General features: G+C 33.7%; 1 protein-coding gene and 1 non-coding gene across 2 annotated transcripts in view; both read right to left on the bottom strand.

Moving 5' to 3' along the window:
- The window catches only part of LOC148944600 (GPI mannosyltransferase 3-like), a 95,406-nt gene that overhangs the window by 70,794 nt on the left and 10,240 nt on the right, over nucleotides 1–14,372 (bottom strand). Inside the window, exons 2-3 of the mRNA XM_089100645.1 lie at nucleotides 11,338–11,455; nucleotides 5,756–5,981 (exon numbers count right to left, since the gene is read on the bottom strand). Coding sequence (XP_088956771.1) covers nucleotides 5,756–5,981; nucleotides 11,338–11,455 — 344 coding nt within the window. The remainder of the gene's footprint in view (nucleotides 1–5,755; nucleotides 5,982–11,337; nucleotides 11,456–14,372) is intronic.
- TRNAK-CUU (transfer RNA lysine (anticodon CUU)) lies at nucleotides 9,717–9,789 on the bottom strand. The gene has a single exon. It is a non-coding gene; the product is annotated as a tRNA-Lys (tRNA).

Raw genomic sequence — 14,372 nt, forward strand, 5'->3', positions numbered from 1 at the left:
TAAGAACTATTTTGGGATTTGTTTGAACTTCTTGTATTCTGTAGAAGTACTTTCAGTGTTGTTAGAATTTTCGTGCTTTGTGACAAGTATTTCATATTTTGCAGAAATATTTTTAATTCTGTTAAAACTATTTTGGATTTGTGTAAAGAATTTTTCTATTTTTAAGAATAGTTTTTGTTGTTTAAGAACTATTTTCGATTTTCTTACAACTTTTTGTATTTTGCAAGAATTGTTTCTGCTTTGTAGAATTATTTTTGGAATAAGTTTGAATTTTGTATGCTATAATAACTATTTGGGATGTTGTTAGAAATTTAGTGTCTTGAAGCAAGTATTTGGTATTTTGCACCAAGTATTTTATATTCTGTTAGAGCTATTGTGGATTTGTGTAAAGTATTTTTGTATTTATTACGAATAATTTTTGTTTTGTAAGAACTATTTTGGATTTCTTAAAACTTTTGTATTTTTTAAGAATTATTTCTGTTTTGTAAGAACTGCTTTGGATTTTGTTTGAACTTTTATCTTCTGTAAGAACTATTTTTAATATTGTTAGAAATCTTTTGGTTTTGTAACAAGTATTTTATATTTCGCAAGAAAAAGTTATACTTTGATTGTGAATATTTTCAATGAAGATAAAAAACTTCAGTGTGAATATTTTCACGAAAGACAAAGTTGTACTTCAATTTTAAATTTTCTCAAGGAAGTGAAGAAAGTTTAACTTCTCTTCTGAGTTTTCTCAATAAAAAAGAAATTAGTTATTGATCAATTATATTTTTCCAAATAATATAAAAGGTTCCACTTCAATTCAGATTTTTCCCCAAAGACATAAATTTAAAGCTTTCATCCAAATTTTTGTAGAAGATATAAAAAGTTACACATTGATCATGAATATTTCACTATGAAGATAAGGAGCTCCACTTTAATTCTGTAATTTTCCGAAAGACATAAACAAATTTAAAGTAATGTTCTAAATTTTAGTGTAGAAGATACGAAAAGTTATACTATGAATGTGAATATTTTCCAGGAAGATAAAAAGCAGTTTGTTATTGTATGAATCTTCCTCCTCCTCCTTAAAAAAGAAGAAAAATTTAGTAAGGAAATAATAACCCCTCTTTAGAGATAAATTGCCCTCTAAAGTTGATTCTGTTATTTGTATGTAGTGCTTTAGAAATATTTGGGTAAAATTTCCCCTGAAAATTTCACCCTGGAAACCCTCTTCCTCATGTAAAATTAATCCCCATACAAAATCCTTCTACTCTGTCAAAACTGCAAAATTCCACATTTTTGATGATAAAAGCATGAAGATTCTCTTTACTAATAGAACAGCACACTCATTTTTCAATTAAAAAATTTGAGGAGCAAATCCCTAAGACGAAAGACCTAAAATTTAATTTAAAAGTTAGCTCACATTTCCAGAAAAAAAATCTGTAAAGTTTCCCCTGAAATTTCACCCTGAAACCCCTCCTCATGTAAAATTAATCCCCGTACAAAATCCTTCTACTCTGTCAAAACTGCAAAATTCCACATTTTTGATGATAAAAGCTTGAAAGATTCTCTTTACTAATAGAACAGCACACTCATTTTTCAATTTAAAAATTTGAGAGCAAATCCCTAAGACGAAAGACCTAAAATTTAATTTAAAAGTTAGCTCACGTTTCCAGAAAAAAAATCTGTAAAGTTTCCCCTGAAAATTTCACCCTGAAACCCCCTCCTCATGTAAAATTAATCCCCGTACAAAATCCTTCTACTCTGTCAAAACTGCAAAATTCCACATTTTGATGATAAAAGCTTGAAAGATTCTCTTTACTAATAGAACAGCACACTCATTTTTCAATTTAAAAATTTGAGAGCAAATCCCTAAGACAAAAGACCTAAAATTTAATTTAAAAGTTAGCTCACGTTTCCAGAAAAAAAATCTGTAAAGTTTCCCCTGAAAATTTCACCCTGAAACCCCCTCCTCATGTAAAATTAATCCCCGTACAAAATCCTTCTACTCTGTCAAAACTGCAAAATTCCACATTTTGATGATAAAAGCTTGAAGATTCTCTTTACTAATAGAACAGCACACTCATTTTTCAATTTAAAAATTTGAGGCAAATCCCTAAGACAAAAGACCTAAAATTTAATTTAAAAGTTAGCTCACGTTTCCAGAAAAAAAATTTGGAAACCCTCCTCCCCATGTAAAATTAATTCCCATACAAAATCCTTCTACTCTGTCAAAACTACAAAATTCCACATTTTGATGATAAAAGCATGAAAGATTCTCTTTACTAATAGAACAGCACACTCATTTTTCAATTTAAAAATTTGAGGACAAATCCCTAAGACAAAAGACCTAAAATTTAATTTAAAAGTTAGCTCACGTTTCCAGAAAAAAAAAATTGGAAACCCTCCTCCTCATGCAAAATTAATTCCATTACAAAATCATTCTACTCTTTAAAAAATTAATAATTCCACATTTTTGATGATATAAGAATGAAAGATTCTCTTTACTAATAGAACAGCACACTCATTTTTCAATTTAAAAATTTGAGGAGCAAATCCCTAAGACAAAAGACCTAAAATTTAATTTAAAAGTTAGCTCACGTTTCCAGAAAAAAAATTTGGAAACCCCCCTCCTCATGTAAAATTAATCCCCGGACAAAATCCTTCTACTCTGTCAAAACTACAAAATTCCACATTTTGATGATAAAAGCATGAAAGATTCTCTTTACTAATAGAACAGCACACTCATTTTTCAATTTAAAAATTTGAGGTGCAAATCCCTAAGACAAAAGACCTAAAATTTAATTTAAAAGTTAGCTCACGTTTCCAGAAAAAAAAAATTGGAAACACTCCTCCTCATGCAAAATTAAGTCCCGGACAAAATCCTTCTACTCTGTCAAAACTACAAAATTCCACAATTTTGATGATAAAAGCATAAAAGATTCTCTTTAATAATAGAACAGCACACTCATTTTTCAATTTAAAAATTTGAGGAGCAAATCCCTAAGACAAAAGACCTAAAATTTAATTTAAAAGTTAACTCACGTTTTCGGAAAAAAAACTGGTAAAATTTCCCCTGAAAACCTCACCCCTGGAAACCCCCTTTTTTACAGAAGAAAAAAATTAGTCTGCACAAAGAATTGCCCCCTCCCTCCCCTTACTTTCCATGCGATGAAATAGTTTGTTTTTTAACATCGTAAAACTCTCTTAATCACGGAATACATTTGAAAATAGTATATCTTTCGTCTAATTAGACTAGAATGCAATTTCTCTCTTTGTCAAAACCCGTGTTGCTATTCCATAAACAAGTGGGATTAATCTATGCGGTAACAGGAGCGTGCAAAATTTTATTCAACCCTGCTGCCGAGGGTAAAACACTAAGTCGACATTAATTCAGCTATTGTCAATTAAAACCTAAAGTCCCATCGAACTCTATGTATGTATGTACGCTCTCTTGGTATTATTTTGACGACGGATTTTTCCTCCTTTTCCATTTGGTTAACAGAAAAATGCAAAAGTTTTTGGCAAAAACTGAAAGAAAACAATTTTTAATTATCATCATAATTAGAATATTTTGGTTAACCGTTAATCTATTAAATATAGAGCAATTTTTTCAACTAAAATTAAGGAGCAACATTCGTAGTTAGAAAATGCTTGTTAATATAATTTCAGGGCCTTGTGTTTCAGGCGAGTCGTTCTTAATGAATTTGGGTGTCACACTTTAGCGTAAAAAGCTATGTATTTAGGAGGGGGTAGCCCCGCATATACGGAATGATTTATGTTCGTATCAGGCTTTAATCTTGCTCTTTACTATCAGTTGAAAAAACTTTTTATTAGATTTCAGATAGTTTTTCAGATAATGCCGTGAAATCCCCCTCTTCCATGAAAAATACTCCCACGAAAAATACCTCCATGGAAAGTTCCCCCCCCCCCTTTGAAAGTCCCCACCCCCGGAAAATCCCCTTAAAAAATTCTATTTTCACTTAAAATTTCCCCAGGAAAATTTCAGGCGCAAAATTATGCCTGGGATATTCTCCTAAGCCTACTTTCACTTGAGAAAGGTTTGTTTTTTTTATATTAGTATGTGATTGTTTTTCAAATCATTGGCAAAATCCCCCCTCCATGGTAATTTTTTCCTGGTCAACTCCCCCTGCCAACAGAACTATTCTCCCTTGAAAAATTCCCTCACGGAGTCTGTCTTCTGCAGAAAATACCCCCTCTCCCACAGAAAAACCCCCAGACGATTTCAACCCTGCGGAAGATTTCCCCCGTACAATTCCGCTGGGAGATCTCCACGTGTAAAATTGAGTCGCCAAAGAGAAAGTTCGACAAATCCTGGAAAGTACAATGAAATCTGGCAAACTCCCCTGTGTAAAATGTCCTCTGGAAGGTTTACCCCCGGGAACTTCCCTCCCTACGGTAAGTCCTTCCTGTGAAATATCGCCCCTGCGGAAAATCTCCCGCCCGCAACAAAAAAAAAAAAATCCGTAGGCTATACTTTCCAATGCTAACAATGGGCAAATTTCATACCTTACATTCTTAACCTTTGCTATACCTTTACGCTAATACCTCTTCGCAAAAAATTCACAAATATCGTAAAATAAAGAAGTAATTACGTCACTGTTGTTAGCTCCATCATTAATCTCCAATAATGTAAATGCACCCCTCATTTTTTTCCTCTACTAATATCCTTGCAAATAAAAACTATTCTCTTTTAATTAAATTCTCTTACTAATATGTAATTTAAATAAAAATAAAAATATATACCTGTTTTTCCGACCCGGTTGTAACCTTAAAAAAAAAAAAAAAAATTTTTATAATTAAATAGAAATTAAGTTAATTTTGCCAGAAAAAAATTGAAGCAGAACGGATTATGACCAACCTGTCTGGTAGGAGCCCGTACACAAAGTTTATAGCATCAAGCAAATTCCATATGATATTTCAAATTACTATACCATCTATAGAAATGATACCTCTTTGCAAATGACCATGGTAACCGTACAATTACTTGAAAACTTACACACATATCTATGCCTTAGGCGGAAGTTTGAATGTAAGTTTTCAAGTAATTGTACGGTTACTACTGGGGTTCAAACCCTCTACCTCCTCCCTGGAGACGGCCTTGATCTAAAACCTAATGATAATAATAATAAGTAATAGCAATGTAGAATTTTAAGAGGATTGTCCAACTCTAGTCAGAGTTGAGAAAACTGGATCCACGGTCAAAAATTTAAGTTTGGAAACCAAAACACCGAGTCCCCAATTGTTTCGTTTCTTTTTTACTTCTTTAAATTTAGTTGAGACTCAGGTAATTTTAAAGTTTAACTAATAAAGTAAAATCGTCATGTTTTAAATGTATTAATATCAGATGGCCAATGACTTGACAAGAGCCCCAATTGATCCCCTTTCCTTAGTTTTGAAAAACACTGTACATCAGAATTTTCATAAAAATAGAAAAAAAAGCAAAAATTCAGCCCTAGATTTAAAAAAATTCATTTCTCTGTATCGTTTTCTTTGTAAACTAATGCTAATAAAAAGTAATGTGTATCCCCCACATTTTCTTGCATTGACATCCCTGCTGATTGATAATATTATCATGAGTTACCGACTTAAATGTATTATGAGTCGTCTACAGGTGAAAAACTTATGCACCGCAAAACTAATAATTTAGTTTTTTGGGTATTTTCACCCATCTGCTTCGAAGTGAAAAAAGTGAGACCTACAGGCAAAAATGTAGAAACAGAAACGCTGCTATGTTTAGTCTATACCTTACCTTTTTCAAAACTGAATGGATACAAATAGAGTACAATCAAGAGTAAGGACATCTCAATGGAGTTGGTCAACGTACGGACCCCGATATGGAAGTTGAAAAAATTCACCATCAAAAAGAAAGTCGTCATGTTAGCTATCCGTTTTCCAAAGTTCTTTCTAATAAATCTGACAAAGCAATATTCACCAATTGCTTGAAGTGTTCCTTGCATGAGACGTGGAGCTAGAATCTGAAAAATAAAATAGTTTTTTTTTAACTGGAAAACATTTAAAAAGCCGCTTTTTTGACTTTTAATCAAAATCATGGAATTACAAAAAAAAATAAAGTGAATTGTATAAGATTTACAAGAAGATAGTGGGTAAAGTTGTAATAATCATGAAAATTTGGGGTGAGATGAGGTCCACCCCAAAATGTATGCGTCCTTTCCCGATTTTGGTATATGATGTATCATTTCAAGTTATCCGTTAAAAAGGTAAACTGTTGCTACAGCTGTGAGATTTCTACCAATTATTTTTTATTTAAATCAAAACGAAACTAATATTTAGTAAAAATATATTATTTTGCCTTGTGTTCTCTGCTTCTTCTACTTTTGTCTTAGCCTTTTTTACATTAAAAGGCATTTTTCAAAAATTCCATAAAAGAATCGATAAACTCACCCTCAAAAGATCTGGAGAAGCTTGTCTGCGGTCAAGAACCCACACTGGATAAACATATTTCAGAGACAACGTATCGCAGTCAATGAAACTCAGTAGTTTCTACAGAAGGCGGGGAAAACTTGCAAAACTTTCATGGGGTTAAGGCCTGAAAAAAGTTTGTTTATGCTAAAAAAGAAACATGTTGTTCTGGCATTCTGGGACAGGGAGCCTTAATTCTCTTGTTCTACCTGCGGCCATACTTGTAGACAGTTGGACGAAACTTGAAAGAAAGGTAAAAACAATACAAATTCAACAGTAACATCTAGAGACTTATCTATGTTCAGGATAAACATTCAGATTTTCTAAATTTCTGGCAATATGCAACATGATTTTTTTCAGACAAAACCTTTCAAAAACGATGGTCAGTTCTACTGCTTGGGACTAGGAAAATTTTGGGGTAAATTTGCAGTATGCTTAATCGAGGGGGCGCCCACATTCCATCATCTGGTATACATCTCAGAGCGCCAGATTCTTATATTTTCTAGAGTCCCTCAATATTGCCCGGGTTTAAAAGAAACCTGGACCTCTCCAGGATCCATCTCTAGGCCTAAGAGTGGCTTTGTATTTTTCCTGGGAATTCTGGTAGATGAAAATCAATCATTTAGAAACCATAATATTATGATTAAGCTGAAAGTGGCAAAAAGTCTCGGTGTTCTTCGGAAAGCTAAACAATCATTTTCTGGTCACATTCTCAAACTTCTCTTTCCTTCATCGATTCATTCGTATGTTTCTTATTGTCCGCTAATATGGATGTCCACCTTTCCGTCTTCTACACGTTCGGTTTCTTCTATCCACGAGGGTGTAAAAAAAATTATTAAAGATACGAATGTTTCTTTAATCGAGCCTTTTCTAAATCATCGGTCTGGGTATATCACATCCTGTGCATATTCTGCTTTCTCTATAGTCTACGGACAACTGTCAGTTGTTTTCAAGTGTTTATCTTTTGTTCATAATTTCTTATCACGCGCCCTTCAAAATGCTACTGATGTAATAATTCTTACTACGCATTTCGTTCGGTCCGACTTCAATCCGGTAACAGCAAGTTGAAATTTGAAATGTGTCGAGTTTGCTACCAGCTGCGGCCCGAGGTTGTCATTTGTTTGGGACGTTCAAAATGTCGGTGTTGGATTTCCTTCCAGAAGAGTTTAATTTATAAGGTTAAAATGAATATTTAAGTTTAATAGTAAATTGCAAATAATTTATTTATTATTATTATTGTTTATATATTTGTGGGGTGCATTAATTATTATAGTTATGTTTTGGTATTATGAAGACGAGGTTGTTGGCCTGTGCTGACCAGATTCAAATTACTTTGAAGGTGTAATTGTTACGGTTTGGCTTCTTGCGCCACGATGGTCTCCTAAAGTTATTAGTGAAATACGGCCTACAGTACTAACTATCTTACGATTTATTTTATACTTATTTTTTCTCCTTTTTCCCTGTTTCCCTGGCCATGGAACCTTTCGGGGAGGGGGGCGGGATTTTCTTTTTTGTGTCTTTTGTAATAACTTATTGTTGAATAACTGAAAAGGCCACGCTTAGCGAAATTCATCACCCCTGGCACAATTTCGCCACGCTTAGCAGTCTTCCGCCACGCTTGGCAAGCGGGACCTGGTGTATATGATTCCTAAAAGTAGGTGACTCCTAGTTGCAAGCAATCATCTTGAAATAAAAATCATATGGTAATGGTTGAAAGAGGTAAATTTAGGAGAGGATGTTTTTTTTCTCGAATTATCCAATTTTTTCCTTCATTCTCCAATTTGTAGGCTCAATTCAAAACAAAATACACATACCACAATTTACTTACAAAACATTCAGTTATTACATCTGACTGACCGTACATCAAACAATGTTGTGAATGAAAAACACAATTCCATCCGGCTTTCTAGGGCTATAATGACAGAAAGGGGAAAATGACTTCACAACGTTGGGATCACGGGTTGGCAAAAACCTTACTTTTTGGTGATCCATCAAGGACGAAATGAATAGCTGAACGTCGGCAACGTCCTCGAGTGAATTGAGGGAGCGTCATAAGAATGGATTCATAGTAGATTGCCAGTTCATGGGAGGAAGTACAGTGCAGCTGCGTGCGTGCGCAGCAGTGTAAGCCTCAGGCGGTGTGTTGCTGCAACCACTTGCTAGTAGAAGAACGCTACGTACAGATCGAATCGCAGTTATCTTTTTTCAATTTACTTCTAAATTGAATCCAGAGGCTGATTTTGATCTTTTCATTCGATAGACGATTGCGCACGATAATATTTGATTTGGCGCAAAGAGTATAGGTAACTTATAAGAGTTTGAACTGGCGCTAGTATCGACAAACAAAAACAATGAACGCTATCAAGCGTTTGGTGACACTTGGCATTTTTTCAGCTCTGTAATAATTTTTCTGTCAAAGACCGAGATCAGATACTTATTAATACCCTAATTTTACAAATTACATTGATCAAATTAATTACTCTTATTATTAAACTGAAACTCCAAGTGCCGCCAAACGCTAGATGGCGGTGATAGTATTTTTTTTTATCGACAATAGCGCCTGTTTCCACTCATATATAAGTTTCCCATCCTCTTTGATCTGGCGTAAGGCCTCCCTCATACATGGGCTAATTTACGCTCTTTTTCACTGTTAACATCGCTCTTGTACTTTAATATATATAAAAAATGTTTTTGTTCGCTTTTATGTTCTTTTCTGGGTATGTCAGGGAGCGTGTCTACAGAAAAGTTTTGTACATTTCAATATCTCTCAGTGAAACAACTATTTTGACTTTCAGTCTCATTTCATGTTTTACCACAATAGGACCTGGAAGCTGGAACCAAAACAAAAACTTAGAGAATAATCATTTACGAAGAGAAAGGATGCCACTACCCCTCTCTCTTTTAATAGAATTTTGCATCCAGCTGAATTCTCATTTTAGTCTAATATCCCTTTTTTACTCCACAAATTGTCGCTGTCACACCTAAAGGTCGTACCTGGCATTGTCATACTTCTTAGATAGTTGTCAAAACCTTTTCTAAACTGTTCTTCAAAGGAGGATCAGCAGGGCAACTTATATTTAATCACATTTTGGTCTTCCTGATATCAAATTTCCTTGTGATCCGTCTTTCAGAACTTGACAACCTAGGAGTGTAGTGAGAACTTGTGAGTATAAAATGTCATTCAGCCTACGATCATTAGGCGTCACAGAGAGGAAATGCACCAAATCCAATTTACCCAAAACGGAATATACTCTTAACACAATTATTTACTATTCAACAGTGAAAAAAATCGCCCAACGTGGGGCTCGAACCCACGACCCTGAGATTAAGAGTCTCATGCTCTACCGACTGAGCTAGCCGGGCTTATTAATAGATTGAATTCATAAAATATTTAAATTAAATATTCAAGCTACGCATTTAATGTAAGGTTTAAAGCTGTTTTCTTTGACTGCAAGTTTAAAAAGACCATTCCAATGATTTCAGTAGAAATCAAATTTAGTGTTTTAAACCATATTAAGAGTTTTTTTTGGTAAAGGTCTAAAGTACCTATGGAAACATGTTAAGAAACAATTCGGTGCTTATGCATTATATCTTACACGGAAAGAAGTCAAGTTTGGTTAATGCTAATGAAATAAAATAAAATAGGATACAAATATAATAGTTTAGAGACAAATTTGGGCTATATATTTGCACATTAGGGGGTGTGGGGGGGGGGGGTAAAGCATAGCATATATTAAATGCGTAACCTAACCTAACCTAGGTACCTTTTTTCCCCCTAAACCCCCAAAAACATTAGTTTAAACATTGTAAACGGAATGAAAAACCACGCTTTGTGATCCGTTTATCATTGCAAATACCCATTTGACTGGTTTCCTGAAACATTTCCCTATACAGTATATAGCGTGTGTAAGATATAATGCATAAGTGCCAACAATTCGGTACTTTCCCATTATATGGGCACTTCTAAAAAGTCTAGTTTGGTTATTGCTAGTGAAATAAGACAAAATAGGATGAAAATATAATAGTTTAGAAACAAATTTGGGCTATATATTTGCACATTCGGGGGGGGGGATAAAGCATTGCATATATTAAATACGTAACCTAACCTAACCTAGGTACCTTCCCCCCCCCTAAACCCCAAAAACAACAGTTTAAATATCGTAAACGCATAAAACCAAACTAAGCATTCCATTACTGTATAGCGGTGTCTTGAATTAATCGTCAAAAACGGGATTTTCATGACTGGTTTCCTTGTAAGTACCCATTTAATGGGAAAGAACCAACAATTCTTACTTCATAATATACAGAATAATCGTAGCTAGCACATTTTGACTGCAGGTCCACTATACTTTACCCCAACCCCCCTAATATGCAAATATATAGCCCAAAATATATATTTCCCATATATTATGCCAATGCGTCTCTCTTGTTTCTACCCGTGTGCCACTGTGCCCGTGAATGGAATCAACTCAACTGTGACGAAACAAGAACTGGAAAAACAAGAGTGACGGGTGGCGGAATGGATTAAAAGTATATAATTTGGGCTATATATTTGCACATCAGAGGGGTTGGGGGTTGACTATAGTGGAGCTTCCTTGCAAAATGTGTTAGCTGCGATTAGACTGCGAATTATGGAGTAAAAATTATTCCTTCTCAATAGCCCATACTCTAGACCATTACTTTTTTCTTCAATCTAACACATATTTTTCTATTATAATACATTTGAAGATTTTAATTTAAATTTCAATATAGCCCGGGCGTTAGTGACTCATGGTGCATTTTCTCTTGCTGTTTCTGATTTACTTTTAATAATTCTTCTTCTTTTCACTGTTCACACACGTAGCGCTGATGAATATCTTCCGCTATTTTATATGCACTTCTACGAGATAAAGAGTAAATATAATAACTTACTAAATTATACGGCTGATCCAACCCGAATGCTTCAAGTATCCAATAAACAAAACTAATTATCAAAGGATAAAGAAAACTGCGCAGACCTTCTTTCCATTCCCAGGTCACTGCACCGTACCTAAAAAGCAAATATACTTCTATACTTCTGTACGAATTAATTTAAAAAACAAAAGTTTTTCCGAGGGAAGTAAAGAGTGAATTTAAAACTTAAAACGGACAAAAATTATTACTTCACAGCCTATTTAATATATATTAATATAACTAGTACAAATAGACAAACCAATTATTTTTCCCTATGCTTTTATTGTTATGCATAACTAGCACTTCATTGAAAACACAAAAGTCAAGTATAAAGAACAGGATTCTTAATTTAAGAGTCAAAAGTGAGCATGTAGCCTGACAACACTAAACGAATCTATACAGCTTTTCATAGTCTTGCACCAGTTGTGACATGAGTAACTTTCAGTATACAATTAAAATTATCTTAAAAACACAAGCGTAAAACTAAATATTTGTTAATAACCGTGAAGTAATTAAACAGCATACAGAAATATTGGATTGATTTATCAAGCAGCAATTTGTTCTCACCAGCTATAACACCACTAGTGGGTAATATACAGTCTTAAATTGTAAGAAATATGCTTTAGTATCACTTGAAATGAAGATCAAATAAGACATAATATGAACTCTGGAAATCCGATTATTTCTCTCCATACAAGAGTGAATTTCAAGCCATGATACAAATTCTAAAGCTAGTCTATAGTCCTAATTCTATCAAGATGGCCTTACTTCGAACTTGTGTACAAATTAATCATGAAATGTCCTTTTGAGGATCAAAACGAGAGCCAGTCATTGAACTGAGCTATTGTGCCGAAGCGATACCAAATAAACTTAAAAAAATAAAGAAAGCCCCAAAATGAATTGTTGCTTTATCTTAAAAGGGATTGATCCTTAAAGGGATTGATAATACTTTGATTCTATAAAAATTATCCTTTATTGGTTTGCTTTTACTGTACCAAAACTACTATATTATTTTGTATTTTCAGTAAAGCGCTAGTTTTTTATAATCATAAAAGCATAGGGAAAAATAATTAGTTGGTTTATTTGTACTAGTTATATTAATATATATTAAATATGCTGTGAAGTAATAATTTTTGTCCGTTTTAAGTTTCAACTTCGCTCTTTACTTCCCTCGGAAAAACTTTGTTTTTTTAAATTAATCTCTGTTTGTTTTTTATTAAAATTTCATGTAGAAACAACACTGCCATGATCTTTTCTATTTATATGGAATAATGTATGCTCGTTTTAAGTTTTAGTGTCAGTTCTTAGTTTCAGATGAAAATTTAATTTTAATATATTTTCTAATTATCACCGATCTAGGGGAGATAAGCCAGCTCTGAAAAATACTGCAAACAACCTTGACAGCTAAGAAAAACTTTAAGTCTATAACATAAAGTTCATTATCCATACTCCACAAAACAATACATCTTTTTCAGGAACGTTTGTTTTCCGATGAGCAAAAAGCTGTTTTTACTTGGCCGACTTCGCCTGAAAAAGCCATAATGAAGACAGGGCTTTAAAAGCGATTGTAAAAGTTAGATGATAATTTTTGTACATGAATTTCTGCGTGTTCATTTTGCAGACAAGAAAGCTCAACTTATCTCAAAGTAAAAATATATTTCCTTATTTTTATAATTATCTTTTTATACTCAAAATTCAATTAGCATTCCCCTTTTTCTTCTATAATTCAAATGTTTGAATTGAACTTATAGTGAACATATTACTTTCAATGGTCCTATAGTCAAATTTAAAATGATATTCATGAAACTTCAAACTACTGTTGAAGTTTAAACCATGTTGATTGATATAGCCTATTTACTTTGAAAATTACATTTTTTTTCTACTGAAAAGTACATAAATCTTAATAATTTCAATAATTTGTTGGAATTCAATAAGCAAGTCACAATTCCAACAGAAAAATTGTATTTTTTGTGACTTGTTTGAATTAAATAAGCAAGTCACAATTCCAACAGAAAAATTTGATTTTTTTTTTTGATTTGTTTGAATTCGAGCAAAAAATTTCGTTGGAAATCAATTTTTTTTTATCCTGAAGCTTTTCCACTTGAGACACGACACCAAAAGTGCCGTTTTTAGTGCCATTTGAACTTGATGATGGCTGAATTTATATGAAAGACGTAGATATGTGCAATATCTTCTATATGAGCTACAAAACAGCTGTATACGATATCCTGGTAGCCTGCTAGCACCACCCCTTGAAAGATGGCACCAAAAGTGTCATTTTAAAGCCATGATGCATTTACTCATAACGGGATCTACAAGACTCGTGCAGATATAGGACTTGGACTCTGAATGAGCATTTAAGAATTTCTCTATAATGATTTGGTTACACGCTAGGCTTGTTGAAAAAAAACAACAAAAAAAAACCGTGAGACAGATCAGTGTTACCGATGCAAAAAATCAGTGCTACATTCCTGAGGCAGTGTCAGATGGAAATTTTTTTCACTAGGCAGTTTTTCTTCAAAACGCGTTTTTTAAGTTTTGGTTACTATGGACTGTGATTCGCTCTTTACTAGGTTGCAGCTGACGCTGCGATGATGATACCTTGCCGGGACATGCTTAAAAAAAATGAGCCTAGAAAATGACTAAAAAAAACAAACAACAGCGGATACTGATATTCTCGATAAAATACATGCGACACCAATACACACGATACAGATACGCGCGATATCGATACGACCGATACCACATACAGCCCTTCCCCAGGGATTATGGAGGGCAATATCATCATAAAAACCATATATTGGACCTTTGAACTATGTTAAACAAAATGGCTATCTCAAAATTATTCTAGAAATAGTTCGGGGGAGGGGGCCTGGAGGGAGGGGGGCTATTTGCCCTCCAATTGTTTGCTCACTTAAAAAGGGCACTTACAAATTTAATTCCCTTTCGAATGAGTAGAAATGATTATAAAGGTCCGAACAGCACACCATATATGGGCATAGAGTCCCTAGGGA

This window comes from Artemia sp. Qi Xiang Cuo, chromosome 14, assembly GCF_049724085.1.
Source record: "Artemia sp. Qi Xiang Cuo chromosome 14, ASM4972408v1, whole genome shotgun sequence".
Taxonomy (NCBI): Eukaryota; Metazoa; Arthropoda; class Branchiopoda; order Anostraca; family Artemiidae; genus Artemia; species Artemia sp. Qi Xiang Cuo.